At 41.9% G+C, this 23,492-nt stretch overlaps 1 protein-coding gene across 7 annotated transcripts in view; it reads right to left on the bottom strand.

The window, feature by feature from the left end:
* The window catches only part of NRG1 (neuregulin 1), a 434,810-nt gene that overhangs the window by 219,504 nt on the left and 191,814 nt on the right, over nt 1–23,492 (bottom strand). For 4 of the 7 annotated variants that reach the window (XM_032096873.1, XM_032096871.1, XM_032096865.1 and 1 more), the window contains 3 exons: nt 19,939–20,063; nt 11,934–11,984; nt 9,013–9,063 (listed from right to left, as the gene is read on the bottom strand). In XM_032096873.1, coding sequence (XP_031952764.1) covers nt 9,013–9,063; nt 11,934–11,984; nt 19,939–20,063 — 227 coding nt within the window. The remainder of the gene's footprint in view (nt 1–9,012; nt 9,064–11,933; nt 11,985–19,938; nt 20,064–23,492) is intronic. The other 3 variants (XM_032096874.1, XM_032096875.1, XM_032096872.1) reach the window with 2 other exon arrangements.

Consider the following 23,492-nt stretch of genomic DNA (forward strand, 5'->3'; position numbering starts at 1 on the left):
TCCTCTCTTGTAAAAAGCAGATTCCTGTAGAAGGGAAAATTTGGAATTACTTTACCAAAGGATCTCAGACAGCTGGATACTGTGATTAATATAAACTACCAGTCAGGCCTATGAACTCTGTATATCCATAATGAAGTTGAAATGACTAGAATGAAGAGTGGGCAGTCAGGAAAAGAAAATCTTATGAGGAAATGCAAGAGCCTTTATATACATATATAGTCACTGAAAGAAACAGTTGCTCCAGGGCATAGCTTTCTTTTCAAAAAACAGAGTGGGTGTTTTGTGATATTTGCCAGCTGCAGCAGATGCAACTCAATGTTACTGACTAGCTGGCTAGTGGTAAATATTTAGGAAGATGCAAACCTAGAAGGAAGATCACACTGTAAAACGTTGCTCTTTAATTGCTGCAATGACTACAGTGATTCCTTCTCCTTGCTGTACAGAGGGAGAATGTCAAGAACAGCAGAAACCATTAAGAACCTCCGGGAACATTTTGATAATGAAAGTCACAGGAGATACAACTTTCCCATTTTGCATCCAATTAGAAGAGGTTACCAAAAGGCAATTTAGAAGAGATGTGGACATGAAGGATAGGATAATAATTTCTTCCCGCGGGTTTAGCTTGGCTCCCACTGCACTATTACAATACTGCTAGGATAGGACTGTGAAAGAAGACTATTGTTTTAATTTACCTGATAGAAACTGCTATAGTCTACATTGAGTCTCAGCCATAGAGTGCCACTGTGTTTGTGAAGAAGCTAATGAGGGGACAAAGTGATGGTTTTCAAAGCCATGCATCTACGGAAAAGTTCACATTTATGTGGTCAGTACTCTGCCTATAGCTTTTGAAATACCATTTCTGTGATGCAACTTACATTTTTTAAAAGTAAATAGTGATTTATCAAGGGGTTATTCTCAAGTAAATGGAAACACTCAAAGCCATACACTTTGCAAGTTATTCTGAAAAGTAACAGCTTACTTTTCTGTTCATCTTTTATCTACTGCGGTGTTATTCTTTGTTCCCTCTCCCTAGACAACATCATCTGTCTCTGTGGTTGACCAGAACTGTCCAAATTTTAAGCTCATCATGAAAACAAAGCAATGGATCCAGGCTCTTGACTCCTTTATATTTCATTAAATTTGTGTTTCTGTTTCATCACGGACCTCCACTGCCAGACCACCCTTCATGGACCAGGGCCCTGCTATGCCACAGGGTGTCTGTTCACAGCGGATGCAGCCTAAGATCCCCCCTGGAAGAACGTGGACTAGAAAGCCCAGAACATACCATCCAAGAAAGCCTGCTCTGTGTGCCTCCCTGTCAAGGAACCCAGCAAACCTTTGGGCATGATAGAGTAACTCAGATTTGGTAACTTAAATTCCCTTTGGGATTCTTCTCTCTGTTGGACCTTTTCCCTCCAAAGCTGAAGCAAGAGAAACTCTACCTCTAAAAACAAGAAAGTGAGCTGTCATCCTGTCTTTCTAAGGACAGAAGGGTCTCCTGAAGAGTGCAAAGGAACGTGCATTGCTAGTCTCTCCTGGGGTTAACACATGAGAGTGCCTCAGGGTAAACTCTCTTTGGGGGCAACACATGGAAGATAAGGACATGGATAGAATATCTGGGCTATAGGGGTAAGCTGGGAACTGCCTACTGTATTAAAATACAAAAATTATTGTGTACCTATGCACATGCTCATAATTTTCATTGGTTGAGAGTATCCTTTTTTCATACTTGTTCTGAGCTCTTTGTCTCCTTCATGCCTTCCTACAAAGCACTGAAAGTCTTGATTTTAACATGGATAATGACATGAAAGAGATGCATGTTTCTGTCAAGGTTACGTACTCCATTTTGTTCATAGATCTCTGCCCTGCTGGCATGACTGCCTGTCATGTACCTTTACTCACTAACAACTATCCTGATGCCTCAGAAGAGGGAAGATTTTGAGAAGGCTGATCCAGTACCACAAAGTATGCTCACAGTTGCTACCCAGAAAGAGTAAAACCAGGAGGAACAGGAGTCCTTGAGAACCTGTTTTTGTCACAGTGACAATTCCAGGGACTTCCTTGGAAGACACAGTGACCAAACAACCACAGTCAAAGCACCAACACATCCCTGTGCTACAAGCTCATGTCCTCCAGTATAGCATAGGCTATGCTGGTACATGAGAAAGATGCTTATTTTGGTCTCAGGTGGGCAGATAGTGTGATGCGTCATTTCAGCAAAGTATGAAGAAGAAGTCAGAAAGACACAAAATAATGCTCTCTTAGGAAAGAATTTGCCATGATTTGACCTTGTGGGAAGAACTTCAGAGAAACCAGGCCATATGAGCAGACTGTTGAAGACAAATTCCCATATGACTTGCAGGGTCTCAGAAGCAGAAGTCCAGACATACCCAGGGTTCTTGAGGAAAGCTAGGGGAGCCCACACTTTCCAGCTGAGGCATCAATTGACAATGTGACTTTTGGACAGCTACCTTGGTGTGAGAGACTCCCCCACTCCATCCCTAAGGACACACACAGTCTTTAAAAATCCTTTTGCTGAAAGATGGCAGGAGCTTCTGGAGTTAGAACCTTGGAGAAGACATGATCCTGAACATGTTGAAGGCAATGGAAGGTAATCTTGGGAAATTCCTTCAGAAATACTATGACTAACAGAAATCTGTGAAGTAGATTTTGTGACTTGCATTTCACCAGAGTAGACTGCCACACATTTGATAACCCTTTCTGTGGTGTAATTCATGACCTCAGGAAAGCACATCTTGAAATAAACAGACACAAACCATTGCCTTCACACTTGCATGTATATACTTTATAAACCAATGTACGTATGTATATTTATACATTAACCACAATTGCCTCATTATATACAAACACTGAGGCAAGTGCCAGTCTTACAGATTTATTCTCACATGCACAAATATACAGCTAGCTAAAACCAATGTCCCTAAAACCCTTCCACTCTGGCAGCTGTTTTTAAGCCATACAAACTGTTGCATTTACTCCTTTGTGACTGTCATGTCAGCTGCTTCCACTTATAGCACTGCTTACACCCATCATTGCCTTTTATCTCCCTGACCTCCTTGAAGGAAAAAAAAGAGGACAAACCCCAGCATGGAAGAGAATTGACTTGACACTAGTGGTGTTGTCTCTGAAGTCTGACAGGTATGAATTTCCCAGTGGAGCGGCCTAGCCCAGCTGAGGTTCCCAGTGACAACCCAAGCTCTCCTTCAGAGCGAGACTGGGGAACCAAGAATGCAACTACAGAAAACCCTGCAAGATTAAGTGGTTTGGAAGAAGGCATTTAATGTCACACCATCTTTAGACTGGGAGTCATACAAGAGATTGAAAGCTGTGTATCTGGGAGATGTTACCTATTTCCATGAGTTTGCCTTATCTGTGAAATATAACCACAGGAAACACAGTTTGTCATGCCAGATGAAATCATAAAGGTACTGAAATTACCACTGCATTTCCCACTGTCATTGGTGCCCACCATGGAGAATGAAACTAGAACATACTGCACACTGTGGTAGGTTTTAACAAAGGATTGACACGTGTTCACCACTGCTCTTTCATTTGGCTTTCATGAACTAGGATGTTTAAACTCATTTTACATTAAACAAGAACTAGTTATCTGACCCTGCCTTTACTCTCTCACTGTGCCCTTAGAACAAAGCAAAGTATTCTCTCCAGAGGCCATTATTCAGAGAAATAAACCCACTGAAATGGTAAAGCAAAATACATGAGGTGGTATAGTGTTTTCCTTTGACCCACAGTCCCACCAGGGCATCAAGTGTATGGCTTTCCTGGAGAAGTAGCCTTTCAATCCATGGCAGAGATGAATTAAATGCTGATAGCTGAAGATGTTGGACTAATTTTTTGTAAGAGCAAGAGTTGGGAGTGCTGCTGTGCTAGCATAACTGCAACCTGAGTAATTGCCTTCAACATCTGAATTCCTTCAGCTTTATGAATTGGTTACAATATTCTCCTGTTCCCATCCTTCCCCAAGTGACTTTACACAGTTATTTACTATCTCATTAAAAAATTCTGCTTTTTCACCCCAAAATAGCTGCATTTCAGAAGTTTCTGAGGTGCAACCAGTGTATTTAAATTTTATGACAAAACCACAGAAGTTTTTTAGAGATAAAAGAAGTTGAACATGTGTTCAATGGTGAGGCATTATCCCCTAATTTTTTCTGATCCTTACACTGTGTGGCAGCACTGTCAATCATACTATCATTTTTGTCTCTTGGTTGCAGAGGGAATATAAGAAATTAACATCAGTCAAACTCAGAATAAAATGAAACCAAACAAAACAGAGTAAATTGAATGAATGCAGAAAAAAAATATATACTGTATTTCACTATACTGCAAGATACCTACTCATCAAGTCATGCTGGATCTTAAACAAACTGCAATTCACACAGACCTCAGGAAGCAGGAAAGACTCTCCATCTGTCTTTCCTTGATTCCACAAGTTTTTGCCACACATCAAAGACAAGTGCACTCCTATTGGTAGGTAGGTGCCTGTGCATGAGCACCATCAAAAAAATAAAATAAAGAAATCTAAACAAACCTCCAAAAATCAGATAGCAGAACAGCTTAAATGGTCTAAGGACTTGATACAAACCAAGATTACCCTTTAAAAAATTGCTTGAAATACTAACAAAATCAGAAGGTTGGGGTAAGTATTCTGAAGGCAGAAGAAAAAGCCACATAAAAACAATATCATTTGGGGCCCAAGCTCTCTGTCTACCAGAAGCGCTGATTCTTTTTTGTATGAGTTTTAGAAAATTCATGTTTTTTGAAAGTGGACTTCTGTCAGGCATAATATAAATAAATACAGGGAGAAGGATTGGGTTCACTTTAGGAGAAAAAGGAAAGCAGAATTCAGCAGAAACTTAACTTGCTTTTTAAGATTTTAGAGCACAGATGATCTATTGGCCAGGCTGCTTGCTTTGTATATGCAAAAATGTTCCTGTTAAAAATACACTGTAAACCAATGATCCTAATGTCATGCCATAGAAGGTTTTATTGCTCAGCATGGACCATTTTTATCAAAGCTGTTCAGTACTGTACTTAAGAAAATGTGACAGGCAAGAAGTCTTTGCATGCTTCCTTTCTGTGTGCTGTATCTGGTCATAATTTAATATACATGTTGGAATCTCTTATTGCATGATGAGAAGATGAAGTGTTAGGAAAGTGTTTTGCTGTGCCAGGCTTGGAGCTTGTAAGTTAATAACTCCAGAAAGGAAAGATGAGCAATCCAAACTGGCACATTTCTTACCCAATTAATCTTTCTTTTTAAAATTTCTGTGCAGGTTTTAGAGGCCAACATGAAAGTCGGTAGGAAAATATGTTTAAAGTCAGCTGTGGGGCAGACAACCAGCACTGAGTTTTTCTCTCCAGGAAAAAGCTAAACAAACTCATTCTGTATTCCTCTGAAAAAAAAGCCACAGGCAAGGCGGGATCAGCCTCCCACCTGTTCTTTATTCATATTCTTGCCTCCAGCTGGCCATCACATCAACCTGCTAGGTAGTGGGCAGGAGGAAGCATGCTGCAGAGAATATGCTCTGGGCACATCCAGTGCCATGGTTGCCAGCTCACCATCTCGCACGAGCAGACAAATCTGAACTGAGAATCCCCGTGTAAGACAACCACATCTGAAACATGCAGACTACATGCCCTGGCTCTTTGCTGGGGGAAGTGCCTCCACAGACATTTTAGGGAAAAGCCCTTAGTAGGCAGCACAAACAAGTATGAGGGTAATGCTGCAAGGTGCAGCTAAGCAAAATGCTTCCATTTGACACATACTCCCACAGGCTTTGTTGCTGTGCAACTTCCTCATTTCCTACTGCTATAAATTCTCAGTTTTTGATCCAGTTTAGCTCTCAGAGCATGGGTTTCCAGACTGATGTTGTCCATAGAAACTGTAAGCTTAGGTGTAGAACCATTCCTGGTCTGTACACCCATACTGTGTTGTTCATGGTTCCCACACAACAGGAACCAGGGTAATTATAAACAGCCTGCATCCCATCAATTCCCTTCTCCCTTTTTGCACCATACAAATGCTCCTACACAATTCCTCCACCAGAAGCCTGTGCGCAGTGCTGATGATTTTAGCCTAGGAAACCTGATTGCTTTGAATTTATTTCTGTGGATGTTGTAACTTACAAACAGGAATGTAAGTTTTGGGACCAATTTTCTAAGGAAAAGGAAAACTGCCATACGTATGCTATTGGGGTGAGAAGCCAAGATTCCTTTAACAAGTCCCAGGAGAGCAAAAAGACCACCACATTTTCATTCTCTAGTCTTGAATACAGAGTTGACTTAAGCCTTAATAACAAGGCTTTATGGTGAAGTCTCAGATTTAGTTCTTCCACTCCAGCTTCTGAGAAAAAGAAAGTCATAGGGTCATAAGACACTTGTCTCAGAGTATGGCAGTCCTGGGAAACAAGGGGTAGAAAAATGTCTTCCATTCCCAAATTTTCCAGTGTGATTAAGAATGGCCTCTGTAGTCCTTGGTAGTGAGAGCACACAGTGCTCTAAGTGCTGTTGGTTTGTTCACTTCTTTCAGCAGGAAAAAGCCCATCACAGAGAGAGCTTCATTGTGAAGGAAAATCAAAGTTGTAACCTAGGGCATATAGTGATAAGACAAGGGAAACAGCTTTAAACTGGAAGAGAGTAGATTTAGATTAGATATTAGGGAGGAGTTCTTTACTGTGAGAGTGGTGAGGCACTGGCACAGGTTGCCCAAAGAGGTTGTGGATGCTCCATCCCTGGCAGGGTTCAAGGCCGGGCTACATGGGGCTTGGAGCAACCTGGTCTGGTGGAACATGTCCCTCTCCATGGCAAAGGGGTTGGAACCAGATGATCTTTAAGATCCTTTCCAACCCCAAATTCTATGATTCTGTGATTGCACAGTACAAATATATGTGAATCAATCCTTTGGCTTGGGTGGAAGACAAGGTGGGAAGTATTTCTACCTGTTAGGAGCAGCATTAGAATCACTGTCAAAAAGCCTCACACTATGAAACAGGACAAAAAAGCATGAATTTCCTTACTTCTCCCTTGGATTACTGACCCCTCAATCAGATCACCAGTCCTTTATGTGAAACTCGGAATGCCTAATGGCTGCTCTTTCTCCTTTATTTAAGCACGGAGGTCCACACTCTCCAAGTGGACTTGATTTTGGGGAGTGTAGGGATATGTGCACATAAAAGGGCAGGGTTTGGGATGTCAGTTGTGGAGTGTCTTATAGAGATGGGATTTTTTTTTAAGCTTCTCCCTCTCTGAATATCTGTCACTGAAACTCCAAAAGAAGCAAAGCATGACACGTCTATTCTCTTATGGAAGCCCTAGGGGAGAGAACCTACTGAATCACTCTGCTGTTTTCAGGTCTTTCCCAGTGTCTGGCCAACAGTGACAGTGCTGGCATGTTCTCTAAACATCTGCTATTGTCTGAGAAGTGGAAGGAAACAGTTTATTTTATCTCCTGTGGCTGTTACAAGATTGACAGTGACAAGTGTGAAATGGACATGTCGCACTGAAATTCAGAAAAGAAAAGCCCTAAGGAACTTTAGAATAAGTACGTGGACTCAATTCCCTAATCACTCTGTAGTGTGAGTAGACATCCACATCTGTTAGCAATTAACATTGGCTCCCTCCTGCTTTTTCTACCCAGCACAGGCAGCAATATCCAATACTGCCCTCTCGCCTCCACTACTTATTTTAGTGACTTGAACAGTACTAATTCCAGTATACATTATTGCTTCTGAAAACAGAACAGAGAGGATTTACCGTTTTAAATTGCTCCAGAAATTATTCCTGCCTACCCTGCTGCTAGGCATCAAGGGGAAAAGGAGGCCAAAACCCAACTCTTCTCACCTTGCTGGCAGAAAGCTTCTTGAATAACCTATCAAATTTCTCTAATTCTTTCAACACACACTTAAAAATTATCAGACTAGTAGCTAAGAAGAAAATCTAGAAAAATCCAGAGATATGGCTTTGACCTTTCCTCCTAGTGCTGCTACAGTAGCTATTAGATGTGAGTTAAGGGCATTCATGTATAGTTTTTTATAAAGCACATACCTCATTTTATAGCAACACTGGAACTGTCAGGGTGGATTGTACCTACCTCACCTCACATCCTATTCCTAGCAGCTGGCAACACTTACTGCTTTAGGGCAAGATTAATACCCTACCTCCCACAACCCCAATGACTTTGACTGTGTGAAGTGGGCTTCCAGACTGCTCCGAAACAGGCTGATAGATGGTGGATTTGGTTCTAGAAAAGAGCTGGAAGGCTCTTCCTAGTGAGTCTCAAGGGTAAAATTGTATAGCATTATGGCTGTAATGCATGCTTCCCTGGGAAGCATCACTACTGAGGAAGAAAAGAGTCACTTTCCCTACTGGCACCCCTGCAGCTCCCAGTGTGCTCTTGAGATAAGCAGAGAAACAATCTCTCTGTCCTAGGAAAGAACCATTCCTTGCTCTCTTCTCTCTCCAGCTGAGGGAAGACACCCAAAAAGATGTCCTCACCTTCCTTGTCTTCTTCCCAAAGGTACTGGGGCACAGAAGAAAGAGCCTAAGGAATTCTAACAAGCACCAGCTGGCACGTGGATGAAGGGAAACGCACCCAGGTAGGGATGGCTGGACCTGAAGGTGCTCCAGCTACCCCAGGGCCAGGGGCTGTGGAGGCAGAGCAGACAGTGTTTGAAGCCAAGGGCAGGGAAGGGAATTCCAAGTAGGAAACACTGGTGTAGTTTCCTCCTCCTTTGCCCTGCCCAAACCTACATTTGACCTTTCAGAAGGAAGGTGTTTAGACCTCAATACACAAAGAGCATGTCTCTGAAAGTTCTAACAATATATAACAAATAACAATTGCACCTTTAGTTCAGGAATCACACCCAGTCACTCCTGATCTCTTAACGCACATTTTCTTCTGAGTTAGGAAGGGAGAAATATACATGAGGGTCTTGTCAGCAATAATTTAAACAACTTGTATATACTTACAGGAGGAAGTGTTTGTTCCTTCTGTTGAAGCTTGTATCCTAAGCATGGGCTCTGCAACACACAGAAGTAACAACAAAGTTGTAAGAATACAGCCACAGCTACAGCACTATACTGGAAGAGCCTGAACATCTTCCCGCAGTAGAGATTTCTTCTATTTTTATTTTTTTTTCTCAGTAGTCAGAAACCCAGCGGAGCAGAGAAAAAAATGAGATAGCTTGAGAAAGCAAAGAACTTCAAAGTTGGTTCAGCATGTCCTAGGCACACTGTGATAATCAATTACAGCAAAAATGCTCCGTAGTCCTGGGAGTAAAGGCCAGGAGAAAAACTGGCAAAGACAGAGTAAAATTTTCAGCTGTTTCTGACAGCATCAGAGGAAAGTGGAAAGGAGCAGGTCTTGAAGCTCCACATGCTGACCCAGGAAGCACTAGCTTCTTATCTTCTTCTCACATAACTCCAAATGAACAGTAAGGCATTCAGGTCTATCATAACTACAGTTAAGGACTTCTGTGGCTTGAAAGAGAGGAGGGTCCATGAGTGTCACCACCTCTGCAGAGAGCTGCAGATGGAAGGGAAAGCAGAACACATTCCAGATCAGAATGGGCCATAGCACCAGCCCCAAAGTGGTTACAAAGAAAGGAAAAAGAATGGTGAATAATCTTGTAGGGCAGTGGAAGGAAATAGACCTCAACACAAATTACACAAAGGAAGCACTCAGAAAATTTTATAGAAGAAGCAGGTAGCCTGAAGCTGGGTCTGAACCTCCTGAGCTGTAGGAACCTGAACCACACAGCAATTAAGAGCCATGTGTTTGGAGGGCTTCATGGGCTTTCACTATCTAGCAAATCACATATGGTATCATGCATGAATAAAGAATTCAAGAGAAGGCTTGAGAAGTACTATCAGCTGGAAGGAAGAGTTTGAAGAGAGAATACTTTGCATAAGGTGGCAATGTGATGTGCCGGTGTGAAGTACAGGTGGCTGACAGCTGGTCTAGGAATTCTAGGAAGCAGGTGAGGCATACTGCATGCTCTGTAGTGAAACATTTACATGTCATGTCACACAGAAAAGATGAATCTGTTGCCTAACAAAGCCTGGTTTTAGGCAGAAGAAAGCCACTCTTAGAAACTAAGACCTCTCTGTAAGTTCTGCTATCATCAAAAAGTAAGTGTAGCAATAATTCAAGAGACTTAGAACCCAGTGATTCGAACACCAGCATTTCACAATAGTCTATCTTCAATTAAAGAAAACACACTAATTACTTATTATTTTCATTTGAAAATCCTGGAAAAAAATCAGCAGTGCCCAAAACCCCAGGCACTACTGGTCACCAGGAAACTCATGAAGTGTTAGAGAAAAGACATGGTCTGGACCCAGAGCTGGGATAGAACAGTAGGAAAAACAGCACCTGACTGGGTTCAGGACTAAGCTGGTCTCTGCTCCAGCCACATATCAAAGACCTCCTCAGAGTTCCATGAGAAGATCTCAACAAGCAGCCACTGAATGTACTGCTTTTTGTGATGTGTTGCTTGGCATGAAATCTACCAGCGCAGAGATTCATCAGGAATGCAGCCAACTTTTTGAACATCCCAGCTTCCTCCTCTCCAGCAGCACAATAGCAGTAAAGAGGAGGACAGTACTGTAACAGCAGGCACTTGAAGGGACATAAGCAGGGAAAGAGACCACTCAAGAACAAGAACTTTAATTCATGGGAAAGAAGGCAGCAAAGTGCAGGGACTACATTCTTGCTGCACAAGGGAGAAGGCAAGGCAAGCCCAGTGGAGTCAGTGACCAGCGTGTCACCTTCTTCGAACAAAAATGGTTCCAATGGTTACAGGACACTTCCTATTAGCTATGTGGTCTCACATACACCCAGTGAAGCACCAGTGACAGGCCCCACTGAGAACATGAAAGAATATGGGCACATCCAACGTCTCTTCTGTCAGGCAGCAATGCCAAGATTTCAGAAGTAGGTCGCCACACACACAGATGCATCAAAGGAAAGACTGCAGGCATGCTAAATGCAAAATCTGGCAATCACACTGTTTTCCTTGATCTAGCCTACAAACACTGTCATTTCACACTAAAACCTGTCTCTGCCAGACATAGCTTTCCCAAAAAAGCTAGCAGGACCCCAGCCTCTTTGCCAAGCAGGGTATGTGCATCTTGTAAATCCTTGGGTTGCTTGGCTTATACACGTTTATCTACAATTGCCTCAGCCAAAGTCAGCAGTAGAGACAACTGCTTGTATTTTAGCCATATATAAAGTAACTCTTAACAGTTAAATAATGAAAGTGGCTCCTCACTGGGGTCAGTCCCAGGAGTAACTCTGGAAGTATGCAATCTGTAACTGCAGGCAGGATGCTGAAAGCAAATTCCATCAGCCTGAAAGAAAACTACCTGGAGAAGGCTCCTAGTATGCCAAGGCAGCTTCAAAAGAGGTTAAGTTACTGACAGTGAGTTACCTGTCTACACTCACAGACCCTGCAGAGCTGTCAGGAATTGTATGTAGAGCCCTGAAGAACAGAGGCAACAGACTTTCCTGAGGACACATCAGTATGCCTATACACTCAGCAAACTCGTAAGGAGCTGCTTGGATTTATAGGAGAAGGAGGTAAGAGCTTTTTTAAAACATAGTTCCTAACAACACAAATACTCCTTCGCTTGGGCTGCTGCAGCCTGACAACTGTAGGCCAAATTAGCTTCCTTGATACAGCCACAGGACAGTAAAAAGTATGCTTAACCCTTCTTCATTCTTTTCTTGGTCCCTGAAGTAGCTCAAGTAGGCAAGGTGATACGCAGAAATGGAGCTGCTGAATGTAGATGAATTGTTCTCTGCTAAGAAGGAGCTGTTTCAGAGCTGTAGAAGCAGTTTCAAGAAGAAATGAAGAGAAACAGATAGAAAGACTGTTAATTCAACTTACGTGAAGTAGTTTTTGTCACTTCTGTTGATGCTGGTATCTTGCTGGTCCTCTCTGGAAAACACAAGAGGCAACAAGAAGTTATAATATGGTGTCATGTGATCCTCTAACAGTATTCAGCTCCAGAATGGACAAGGTAAAGGAGAAAAAGGTGTTCAAAGAAGCAAGCTTAAATTTTGCTTCAGTGGGCAGAGGCTTCAATCAGACATCAACTTGCAGAAGTTTCCTTTTGGGAAAAAACAAAAAATGATGGTGCCTACTCGCAAAACTGAAGAAAAAAGCGCGTTTCTTCTGAAAGAACCCAGTTGTTCAATCTCTCGTTTTCCTCTGGGAATAACTGATCAGTGGCAACAGGAGAAATCATGCAGATGGCTCTGTTTCTGGAAGATGTCTGTGTGAGTATTCACTCCTTATGCTTCTAGGCAGTTAAGTTTTGCAAAGATGTGTCCCTGTTCATATCACTTGAATTGCTGTTAAGTATATCCAATAGTGTCACTTGCCACTTCAGGGAAATCTTCTGAGTCACACATGCAAACCCCATCCCTCACGGACTGCTGGGGGCTCTGTGACAGAAAGCAGACAGTTGCTTTGCTGAAGAGATGAGGAAAGTTGCACTTCCATACTGGTCCTATGTATATCTCCACACACTATTGCTAGTTACATTCTGGCAAGGACTGCTTGCACTCACTTGTTGAACCAGCTGATGGCTAAGGGAGATGATGCTGCCATGCTTAGATCCTTGCTAATGCAAAATGCACAGATGGGAGAAAGCAGGATGCAGAAAGCCTTTGTTTAGGCTTCACAGACTTGCACAGAGACCTTGTTCCAAAGACAGCAATGATTTGTGAGTGCTCTGCTGTCCCTGCAAGCCACAACTGTGTGCAATTTCTTAGGTGTGAACAAATCGCTCTTCAGTTGTATTCATCAACAACCTTGGACTTCCCCAAGTTCTCAAAATATGTTTCAGGCTTTAAGTGGCGCAGTTCAATGCAGCTGCACAAGTTTCAACTCTACAGCTGGAGAAAGGCTCTGAATGCCAAAAAAAAAGTCTTGCCCTGAAACCTCAAGGCACACCAAGAATCCCCTAGTAGGTCAAACAAACAGAATTCAGAAAAATTCTCATAAGAGATTTAGGAAAAGGAAACTCAGGAATGTTTTTGTTCTGTTTTGTGAATCTGGATTCCAGTGGCTCTCTGCTCATTGTCTCCAGAGTTTATAGAAACTTGACCAGAGACAAAACTAGCCATCTTCCCTTCAACATCCCTCTTGTTAAACTTTAATATCAACCCTGTATTTTAACTTCTTACTTGCTTGCTTTTCTTTTGTATCTTTTTTTTCCATTTTGGTCCATCTTTCTTTGGCAAATATACTATTTGCCTAGTTAGTACATCCCAGTTTCACCTCACCAATGGCAGAGAACGTGTTATGCAGCATTTCCTTGGCAGCCAGCGATGCGTGGCATGAAAGGGAGTATCCATAAGTAAAATTCTTAAGGTCAAAACCTTTGCATTAGGTCTTGGAACACAGTGGCCTGTAGCCAGGCAGTTTTCAGGACCATTTTTTGGGCATAACGGCAGTTTGCTGTTGTGCAGCTGGGTTGTCTGACAATTAACCTTTCTTAATCACATCAGGAGATGGAACAGGTCTGACAGCTGCATAGCTCAGCATCTGGCACAACTGGAGCAAATTTTTCTTTCACCATTAAAGAAACCATGTTCCATTTAGTGCCTGTGCTGAGCTTGATGGAGCATTTCTTACTGGCACCTCCCCAGCCCAGCTGTGTTAGTACAAACGCCGACGGGAAGCTTCCCTGCCAGTGGAAAATACAGCCAGAGCCTCCTACACCTGAAACGTGCTGAGAAATACATTTGGAAAACATGTGGCAAAGTCACACTTTATCAAGCTCCACTAGTAACATTCATCTTAGCAACACTAAAAGTGGATGCTAACATTTGGAAGACACAACATTTGTGTGTATTGCTTACTGCACACAGTACACCACAATGATAACAAAGGCATTTTACACTACCTGAGAAGGCTAGCACAGATCCACATGACAAGCTACCTGAACACAAGAAGCAAGCAAAAAAGGGGTTTCTCATAGCAGGCTGTCAGTACTTGCCTGAGGTGAAAGAGCTGGAACCAATTTTTCAATCATGATACTTTTGCTGCTGCAGTCTGCTAGGGTATGGTGATGGCAGCCTGCAGCCCTGTCTTCATCATCATCATGTTTAAGTCCCCATGAAGAGCAGCTACCTCAGAGGCTACAACCAGTTCTGTCCCCTGGCACTTCTAAGAATACTGCCTTGGTGAAGTGCTGTTCCCTGAAACTGGGTATATTTGTGCTGGGGCTTACTCATGTAAAAATATTGAAGGATCCATGAGGGATCCTTGTCTGGGGATGTTTTAAAGAGCAGGCCCCTGCAGCTTCTCAGTCCTTTTTCCTTAGTACTCTGGCCAGCAGTATCTTCTGCTGTTTCGTCTGACCTAGCAAGGAAGAGCTCCTTTAACTCACACGGGACTCCCAACAACCCCACCACCTTGCTGGTATGTTGATCCATCCTTCCAGATAAGGAGCTTTTTTTGGGCTGCTGAGAGGAGACAGCTACAAGCTCTGCTGTATGGCTCTGAGAGAAGCAGGAGGTCCCTCTCCTACTCGGCCAAAACCTTTTCTCCACAATAACCACATATTTAAGAGCCTGACAGCTGCTGTTGTGAACAGCCCTGTGTGTGCCCTCACGGCCCTTTTCCCCCAGTTAGTTTGTCAAAGGCCTAACGCAAAAAATCCTGCTTGAGCAAGTTGAAGGGGTTTGGTTGATCTCATAGGTTTTAGTTCAGGCCTTGCAGGTGGTGGCTCTGAGAACCCTGACAGGGACAACAGCCTGGGCTCTGAGGAGGGTTCACATACCATGACACCATAGATAGAGATGCAAACAAGCTTTTTGTCATCCTGAGGTGTACTTTCTAGCAGTGATACAAGTTTTAAGCCTTTTGCATTGTTTGTGCTATTAGGGTGATATCATCTGAATTATACAAACAATGACACAAGCTAACATACACTTCAGGAAAGAAGAGCACTTTCTTCACCTCTGTCACTTGGTCTATAGATGGCAGAGCAGAGAGAGTAGTTGTGTAGAAGGTTGGTAAGACCACAGTCTGAGGCCTTAGAGACATGCAAGCACATGTGGTGAAAGATACAGGGTGATCCAGTGGCTAAACTAACTTTTAGTTTCTTAAAGCTACCATACTTTTCCCCATTTTCCTCCAAGGAACTACTGAATTGATTTAGATTAAAGAGCATTGCCCTCAATCCAAGTATGTCAAATTGCAAGGAAAGGTTCAAGAGTACTTTTAGGGGAGTTGCAATACCAGACTGAGCGATGGCCACATTTTTTTCTGAGACAAAATTAGTGACATCGGTCCAGGCATACTGATTTGCTCCAGCTGAGAATCTGACTCATTATGCCAGCCAGTTCAAAACAAACTATGTCCCAGGTCACCTGTAATTATGCTAGAGAGAAGAAATACCCTGATCTCCTACTTTAACCAAGTCTTGGACAGAAGAAGGGACTTCTTTTGCACTTGAAGTATTTCATAGTTGGTCATATGCTCTATGGGAACTAGATATAAGATGTTTTTATTTAGTTATTTCTCAGTCGTCTTCTTGAAGCTAAGCTACTGTCTGTCTTCAGAAGAGGAAGAGCAAATTAAAATTTAATGAATGATGAATATCAGATCCTTATTGATTACTGTACAACTTGGAGCTGTTACTACTACTGAGAGTCCTATGTATGCAAAACCAGAAGCCTGCACAGGCCATTGGGTAGCTAATGAATTTGCCAAGGCTCACCACTGCCTACAATTGAGATACATTAACAGATCACCTGAGTACTTCTTGTATCCATCAATTCAGGCAAATTTGTCCCAGCCACCCACACAGATGAGTCAAATTACATCAACTCACTTTCCGCAGACATTGAGGAATAGAGCTCACACAACACCCTGCACACAACCCAGCAGAACCCAGCATCGTAGACTTCTGGCTTTTGAAATTCCGCAGCATGAATCCACCCTTTTGCACCCTGAAACATGCTGGGCACAGCAAACATCCTCAGAGAGGCAAAAGAATCAGGCCAACAGGTTTTTATGGAAAAGACTGACACCACATGCAGATAGAGCATGGTTGACTCTTTATTAAAAAAATATCACTTAGCGAGTTGTCTACATAAGGGGTTTTGTGAGCAAGTTGAAAGCTTTGGCTGTGGTGTGAAGTATTCTGTCAGTGCTATTTATTAACCATAGTAAGGTCCTATGCTGATGAGAAAATCCATGAAAAATTCACTGCAAGAATTTTGCCTAGGTAAAGTAACAAATCAGGATGCACAAAAAAAGCAGTTACTATTGCATTAGCAATCCTGTGCACTATTTATACAACACCAGGAGAACCTCATGCCTCTATTCTGACCTCAATTACAATCTTTCTTAGGGGAGCATACGTGAGTATGAGTGAATGACAATAAGAAGGCAGCTCATATCCTGTGGGCAAGTTATACTCATTATAAATTTAAAAGAGAACAGAATAGCTCCTATCACTTGCTATTAAGATTGGTAAAAATTGTGTTTGTCTAGCTATTTTTATATTTGTTACATTTTTAATCCACACGTGTGACTCAATAGGCAAGGCTTTATATTTCTTTCAGTAAAACTGGGAAAATTTAAAAGTCTGTGTAGGTCAATACAGTTTGTGTGTGGTGTGTGTTCATGTTTATGTTTAGCAAAAACTTGCACAAGAGCAAACTTGGCAGTTTTAAGTAACAACAATGTTTATAATAACAATAACAGTAAGAAGGACAGGAGTTACTATTGCATTGAATATTACTGTTTTAGACAGAAAAGTTTACCACTTCGGGGAATGAGATCAGGAAAGATTAAGGTTTCTGCTCACTGAAAACAACAAAAAATGTTTTACAACCGTTTTATTGAGAAATACTAATTTTTCTATGCTTGGAGCAGAGAATTGAAATCAGCAACTTTCCAACATGGGACCTTGATGGTAAATGTGTGGCTTTTTGTATTCTTGGGGAAAAACCTCAACATATTTGCCTTGTTCTTTGTATGTATTTTCCTAATGTCCACTGCTAGTTTACGTTAGAGACAAGGCACTATGATAAACAGACTTCTGGTCTGGCCCTGGAGTTCTGTTTTGTGCCATACACCAGTAAAGAAAATTTCAACTAAAATAGTTCTAGTTTGACAAAATTCTAGGGAATTTAAACCAGGATTTTTTTTAGATACTGAAAAGCACTAATCTTACAGTGGAAATAAATAACCCCATTCCCAGAAAAGCCATTACTTCATCTACCCTCACTCTTAAAGTACCCAGCACAAAGGGAAAGGAAGACCTAGTGTGCAGATAGCAGGGCACACATAATAAACATGACAAGGTGAGGTCACTTAACTGAAGGTCATAATTTAAGTTATGGTTCACGTGGCAGAGCAGACCAGTATGACCATAAGAAAGTCAGGCCCTCTGGTGCATTTTTCTTTACCTCACTGTTACCCTATCTGCTGGAGGTGGAAGAAAGCAACTTCTCTTCCCACTTTGAGAGATTCAGCCTTCTCAGATACCCATGCTTTAGTTTTCTACAGGGACTCCTGGGCTACTCTGGACCCCAAGGGCTTCCCCAAAAGCCCATTAACAGGTAATAACAAGTAAGAGTTAAATATGCTGGATTTTTGTTTGTTGTTTTGGTTTTTTCTTTTAATTTTAAACTTCTTTCTTATGAATATTGCAGGACCTCCCAGATACACAGGATTCGAGTAATGACTGCCCTTCAGGGCTCATTACCGAGTTTGGATCCCAAATCTGTCATTAAGCTAGCAAGGGGAAGAGGTCAGGGAATGTGGGGGAAGGAGGGGTGAGGAGGTCACTCCTGCAGGGGGTCTATCCCTGTTTGCAAGGCAGATGTTGCCCTTTGAGGCTGTATGGATCTATTGGTCTTAAGTCACCAGATGTTGCCCCTGCTATTTCTCAAATCCAGGTGGAAAATTCCACCATTAGCAGGAAAATTACGAACAATTTTATTGGTAATTTATAAGCAACAGTAAGCAGAGGAGGCTCAGATGTATGTATAGCAACCAAATATGCATGATTGATTTATTCGACCAATGAATGCTGCCATGCCTCAGTCTAGATGATCAAATATCACTGAGATGTTCCAGTGCAGACATCACTTAGTTTCCAGTTCAGATCTTTACAGACAAGAGCCAGCTGCCAAGTTTAGACTGGATTCACGTTGCCCTGCATTCAAGGGAGTTTCCATGCATGGCTGTATTTTAAACAAATTACATTTCATAATACAATTAGACAGATTTTAACATTTATGTTATAGATGCATGTAACAGGGCTTGCCCACAAATAGTTTCAGCTGAGACCAAGCTCCTGTCCCCCTGCAGCAGGAGCATTTTGTAGTCATTCAGCATAGCCCAAAAGGAAGTTGAAAAATCCATGTCACGAAGCACAGGAATGAGGTCCCACATGCACTCCCATGACACCATTCCTTGTCTGAGAAAGTAATAATAAATGGTCAAGCATTTTTTTTGCATTTATCTCTATCACTGCCTAGGCACAGTGCCTACAGTTGAGTTATGGAAACATTGTAGGACCTTTCCATGTAAGCGGCTAATGAGCAACCAAAATTTGTATTCATGGAAACCAAGAGAGTCTACAAAACTACACAGAAACACCTACCCATTTTTCCTCTTAGTAACATTCCAATAAATAACACTTGATCTTTTATATCAGTCTCCTGACATCTGCTCATGATTATAATACCATACAGCTAGAATGAAATCCTAGCACTTGAGATTCTTTAGTTGATGAAATAGAATAGCAAATACACAAAGTGAATACAGTCAAGCAATTGCTGTGTGATTACAAAACAGCAGATAGACAAAGACAAATCCCCCTGGAAAAGGTCTACATTTGTTTTCTGTTTATGTAAATGCCTAACTCCCATCTAAGAGCACAATGTGGAACAGAAAAGCATGCCTGGTAAATTCACACTGCTGTAACATCTTTAACCCATCTAAGATATGCAGAGAACTCCAGTTTTGTTTGCTAATGAGGGCATGTTTGTTTCGTACTTCACAACTGGCTGGACACTGGAGTTTGAATTATGGGAACTGAATTAGTCAAAGCCACACTTGAAAAACAAGATTTCAGCTGAACTGCTGCCTCCACTGCCTTTCCAAAGGAGAAATAGTACTGCAATACATTTGTGTGCAGTGGAAACACAAAATTTCATCATTACATCCCTGTAAATTAAATGAGTCCTGCAAAACCAGCAATCTATAACAACTGTAAATCTTTTGAGTAAGTCTGAATGCTATCTGTTTCATGAGAAGCTCTACTCCTCAGGAAATAACCTTAAATAACAATACCTGAATCAAAGTGTTTGAATCACACCTAAGCCTCTGAATAATTTGTCTTCAGATACATTCATGCCTTTGTGCTTATTGTTTTAGAAATCAAAATAAAAACCTATCAATATATGTGAGAGTAAAAACAGTGGCAACCAGAGCAGCACAAATATTACTTGAAGTGAGAAGTTCTCATTCAGCAGTTCAGACTATGACATGCTTTAGGTTAAATGCAACTTCCCCCACTGTGTATAACAGGAATTAGAATAATACTCCCTTCCCTTCATCTTCTTCTGATCTTGACTGTTTAGACTGTGCCCTAAACTTGGTGTTACACAGAAAATGCTGATCTGTCCTGAGATCTGTAGGAGACATCCCATTTGTCTGTAAGGAAAATCGAGCATCTCAACTACATAATAGACAAGTCAGGCCCGACTACTTTTCTTAGTACACGTAATAGATTTCAGTGCTTCCACTTCCACTTCACTTGCCAAGCTCTGTCCTGCTCCTAAGCAATTTGTCCTGCTGGCAGCTTTAACACATGGTCTTTCTGAATGTGACAGTAAAATAATGAGTCAAGCCTTACCATTGGTGTCTGTGATGATAACACTGGCTTTAGTACTGTCATTTCCTAGTTTGCTGCTCACTCTGCATACATATTCCCCAGCATCGGCCAACGTGGCTCTGTAAATGTGAAGCTCAGAGTATTTCCTGTGAAATCAGAAAAAACATATAAACATCCTGTACTGGAATAACAGTCACTGCATCAACTAAAGCACTTTTTTCCCCACCCCTTTCAACAGAGAGTCTTGTCTTCCATTCTTACTGATAGATCAACACTATCCAGTTTGAAAGAAGAGAGGAGATTAAAAAATATCTCTTACAGGCTGCTGGAAAACAGGCATATATTCACAAACTCAAATGAAGGTACTTGCGTATGCTTTTCTGTATGAGAGAAGTCTTTGCTCCTAAAGGAAATCTGAAAAACAACAGTCCAACAACCATCGTCTCTCAGCCAAATTGTTGGCTGTCCAGATGCCACAGGGATGGGTGTAATATTAAAATAGATTACTCTTCCCTACAGGTTCACATTACTAGCAGTAAAGTTCTGGATAAGTACTGTAGTTCCTAACATCTGACTAAACAATCATGAGATTAGAACACACCACACTCTTTAACAGCCTCTGAAACTCCAACAGTAAATCATTCTCCAGTGCTAACAAAAATTCATGGGCAGGAGCACAATTTGCATGAAGCTACATTTTGTTCTTGGCTCAGAGATGTAATTTAATCAGTCTCCAAGGTTTTAAGATTAGATTTTCAAATGCAGAACTCCTGCCTACCCATTAATTTTGTAGGAACATGTTCTGGTGTCATTCATGGGGTCCCCAACACACAGGATGACAATAATCCCATTATCTAGACTGCAGAGAATGACTAGCTTGGGGAAAATGCACACATTACTGCTCTTCCCAGTTACTGCTTAAAAGAAGTGCTCTGGGGAAGTTTCTGCCTGTCATAAAACCTGATCTACAGAATAGTTGCTCAGAGTGCAGGAACACTGGCTTCCTTAAGTTGGCCTACCCCGACTTGAAGGGCTGATCCCCAGGAGGCAGTGGCTGCTCACTCTAAAAGCTCATAGTCATTGTCATGACTGCTGAGCTAAACAATGCTTGGGGAGTTGCTTTGCTCTGTCACTGTCATGTCTCCTAACCCTCCGTGCACAAATCACAACTGGTTACCCCTTCTGCAAATCAGTGAGCATGGCTTGGTTCAGACCACAAACTGGTCTGTTGTAACAGTGTGGGCTTCTGAAGCAACCAAAATGTTCAGTGTCATTTTTCAACACATCCTTGTGAGCCAGCCCTACCTCCATCACAGGACACTATCCCATCTGGTACCAAACATGTGCTTATTGGCAGCTCAGCCTTCCCTGCCTCTATGTGAAGGTCCTGCTGCTGAGGAGTCAGCCCTGTGGCCCTCATGGAATGAAAGCAGCGTGCTAGGTGGACCCCTCTCTCCCAGAAACATGCATGACAAGAGTTTCCCCTCATGTCCTGAAAGAGGACTGCTTTTCTGAGGCCACTGGGCTTGCAAGAGGGAGGAGCAGCCAAGCCAGGATTAGCAATTTACTCAGGTTTACTCAAATGGTAAAGAAACGAATAGCTGAGTATTTGGGCTCCCTTCTCAGGAAACATTAGGAGCCCAGTTCCCAGTGCTGAATTAATTTACTGGGCTGCACTTCAGACAGCATACAAGAACAGACTCTAGCTGGTGGCAACCATTAATATATATGAGAAAAAAGTGGTAGAGGCACTGACAGAGGTGTCCAAAAGTTGAATGCTACTGGACCTTTGTGTGAAAATTTTACACCTGACTAACAGCTATGCTTATACAACAGTAAAAGTGGTTTGCTTTTTAATTTGCCTGCCCGCCTTCGCAACAGCCTGTTGAGGGCCTGGCCAGGAATGTCGTGCATTGTTCTACACCACCTAACAGCTTGTGTGGACATGTGGTATTTCCTATATTGCAACAGGTTATCTCTCAGCCATACTTGCAGACACTTGTCTAGATGGAGAGGGAGCTGTAGCCTTAGGAAGCTTCAAAAGCCAAAGTTTTTAAGAGGCTTACTGTTTTTAAGAATTCACTGTAACCCAGTGAAAAGGAAGGAAGCACAGCTGCAGCTACATCACTTTAATGCGGACACCCAATGGATATTTGCTGCAATCTTTTCCATATATTAAGTAATATTGATGCAAACTACTTTTGTGGCATGCTTGGCTTTGTGAAGAAACTCTCTGCCCTGCACATTTATTTTTATTGTTTTTGTTTTACTTGATACATATGGGAAAAGGCAAGGAATTGTGTCTTCCTTTTACGATTTTATTATTACATTACAATAGGTGAAGCAACAATATTTCTTACAAATCCATTTCTAAGAAGGCAAATTTACTCTTGGTTTTAGAAAAAAACCCTGTAAGAAGTTTTGTCTCTGAGAGCAGGAGAAATAGTATGAATATTTATAGCCTTAAAAATATCATTGAGAGGTATTGGGACAGAATTCAAAAGAGTCAGAGCAGAAGATGACTCATTAGTGGCTGTAAATGAAGCAGTTTCCTAGCAATACAGTACTCCAACAGTACTCACTTAGAGCCCCTGATAAGGGATTTTGTTTTTAAAGGCTTGTCCTTTTCTCAAACTATACCATGCTACTCCAAAAAAAATGCCACTCCCTGTAAGATTTGTTTCTGCTGAATCTTTAGCTCATTGCCACTATGACACTGCTGAGCTTGTATTCATACATGAAGGGTAAAGAAACACATCTGCAGAATGCAGTCCCAGCCCACCTTATCTGATTGCTTGAATTCATTTTGCTTCCAGTCTCCATCTGTCATCCAGAATTGCCTGTCTGCAGGCAAATGTCCAGGCTAAGCTTGGGTGAAGCTCAAGGAACAGGGCACTTACACACACAGTTTCCTCAAGCACTACTGCACCCAAAGCCAACAGCTGTAAGTGGCAAACACCTTGTCTCTGCCACAAAAAACCCCCAACTCTGATAAGGGAGTCTCTCTTCATGTAATGAAGAGCACCTGATTTGTACAGCACACTGTCCAAACCAATAATGTACAGGTCTCACCTGCATTTGAAATCAGAGAAGGAAAATGATATGCTATCATTTTCCATGGGAAATGTTAGCTGGTAGGTGAAAAACCCTTGTCTGGGGTCTGTTTTCTCTGTATCTCTACTGTCACAAAGAAATAGCTTAGACCCTGGACATACAAATCAACCAATCATGGCCTCACCAATCATCAGCAATCAGCAGCAGAAACTCACTGACTGCACGCTCTTACTCAGACAAATTTGAATGAGTGCTTTAAATGTCTTTTATTAAAATGTAAAGTCATTCAGTATCTCTTGACTCTCCAGTGTAATGAGAAGGAATATAGCCATTTAGTGGATTCACCTGCTGTACTGTCATAGAAGTATAAAATCAGAGTAGTTTGCGTTGGCAGGGTCCTTAAAGATCAATAGTTCCAACCCACTTTCCATGGACAGGGGCATCTTTCACTGGACCTGGTTACTCAGAAAGCCTCACCCTTCCTGGCCTTGGAACACTTCCAAGGATAGGGAATCCACAAG

This window comes from Corvus moneduloides, chromosome Z (genome assembly GCF_009650955.1).
Source record: "Corvus moneduloides isolate bCorMon1 chromosome Z, bCorMon1.pri, whole genome shotgun sequence".
NCBI lineage: Eukaryota > Metazoa > Chordata > Aves > Passeriformes > Corvidae > Corvus > Corvus moneduloides.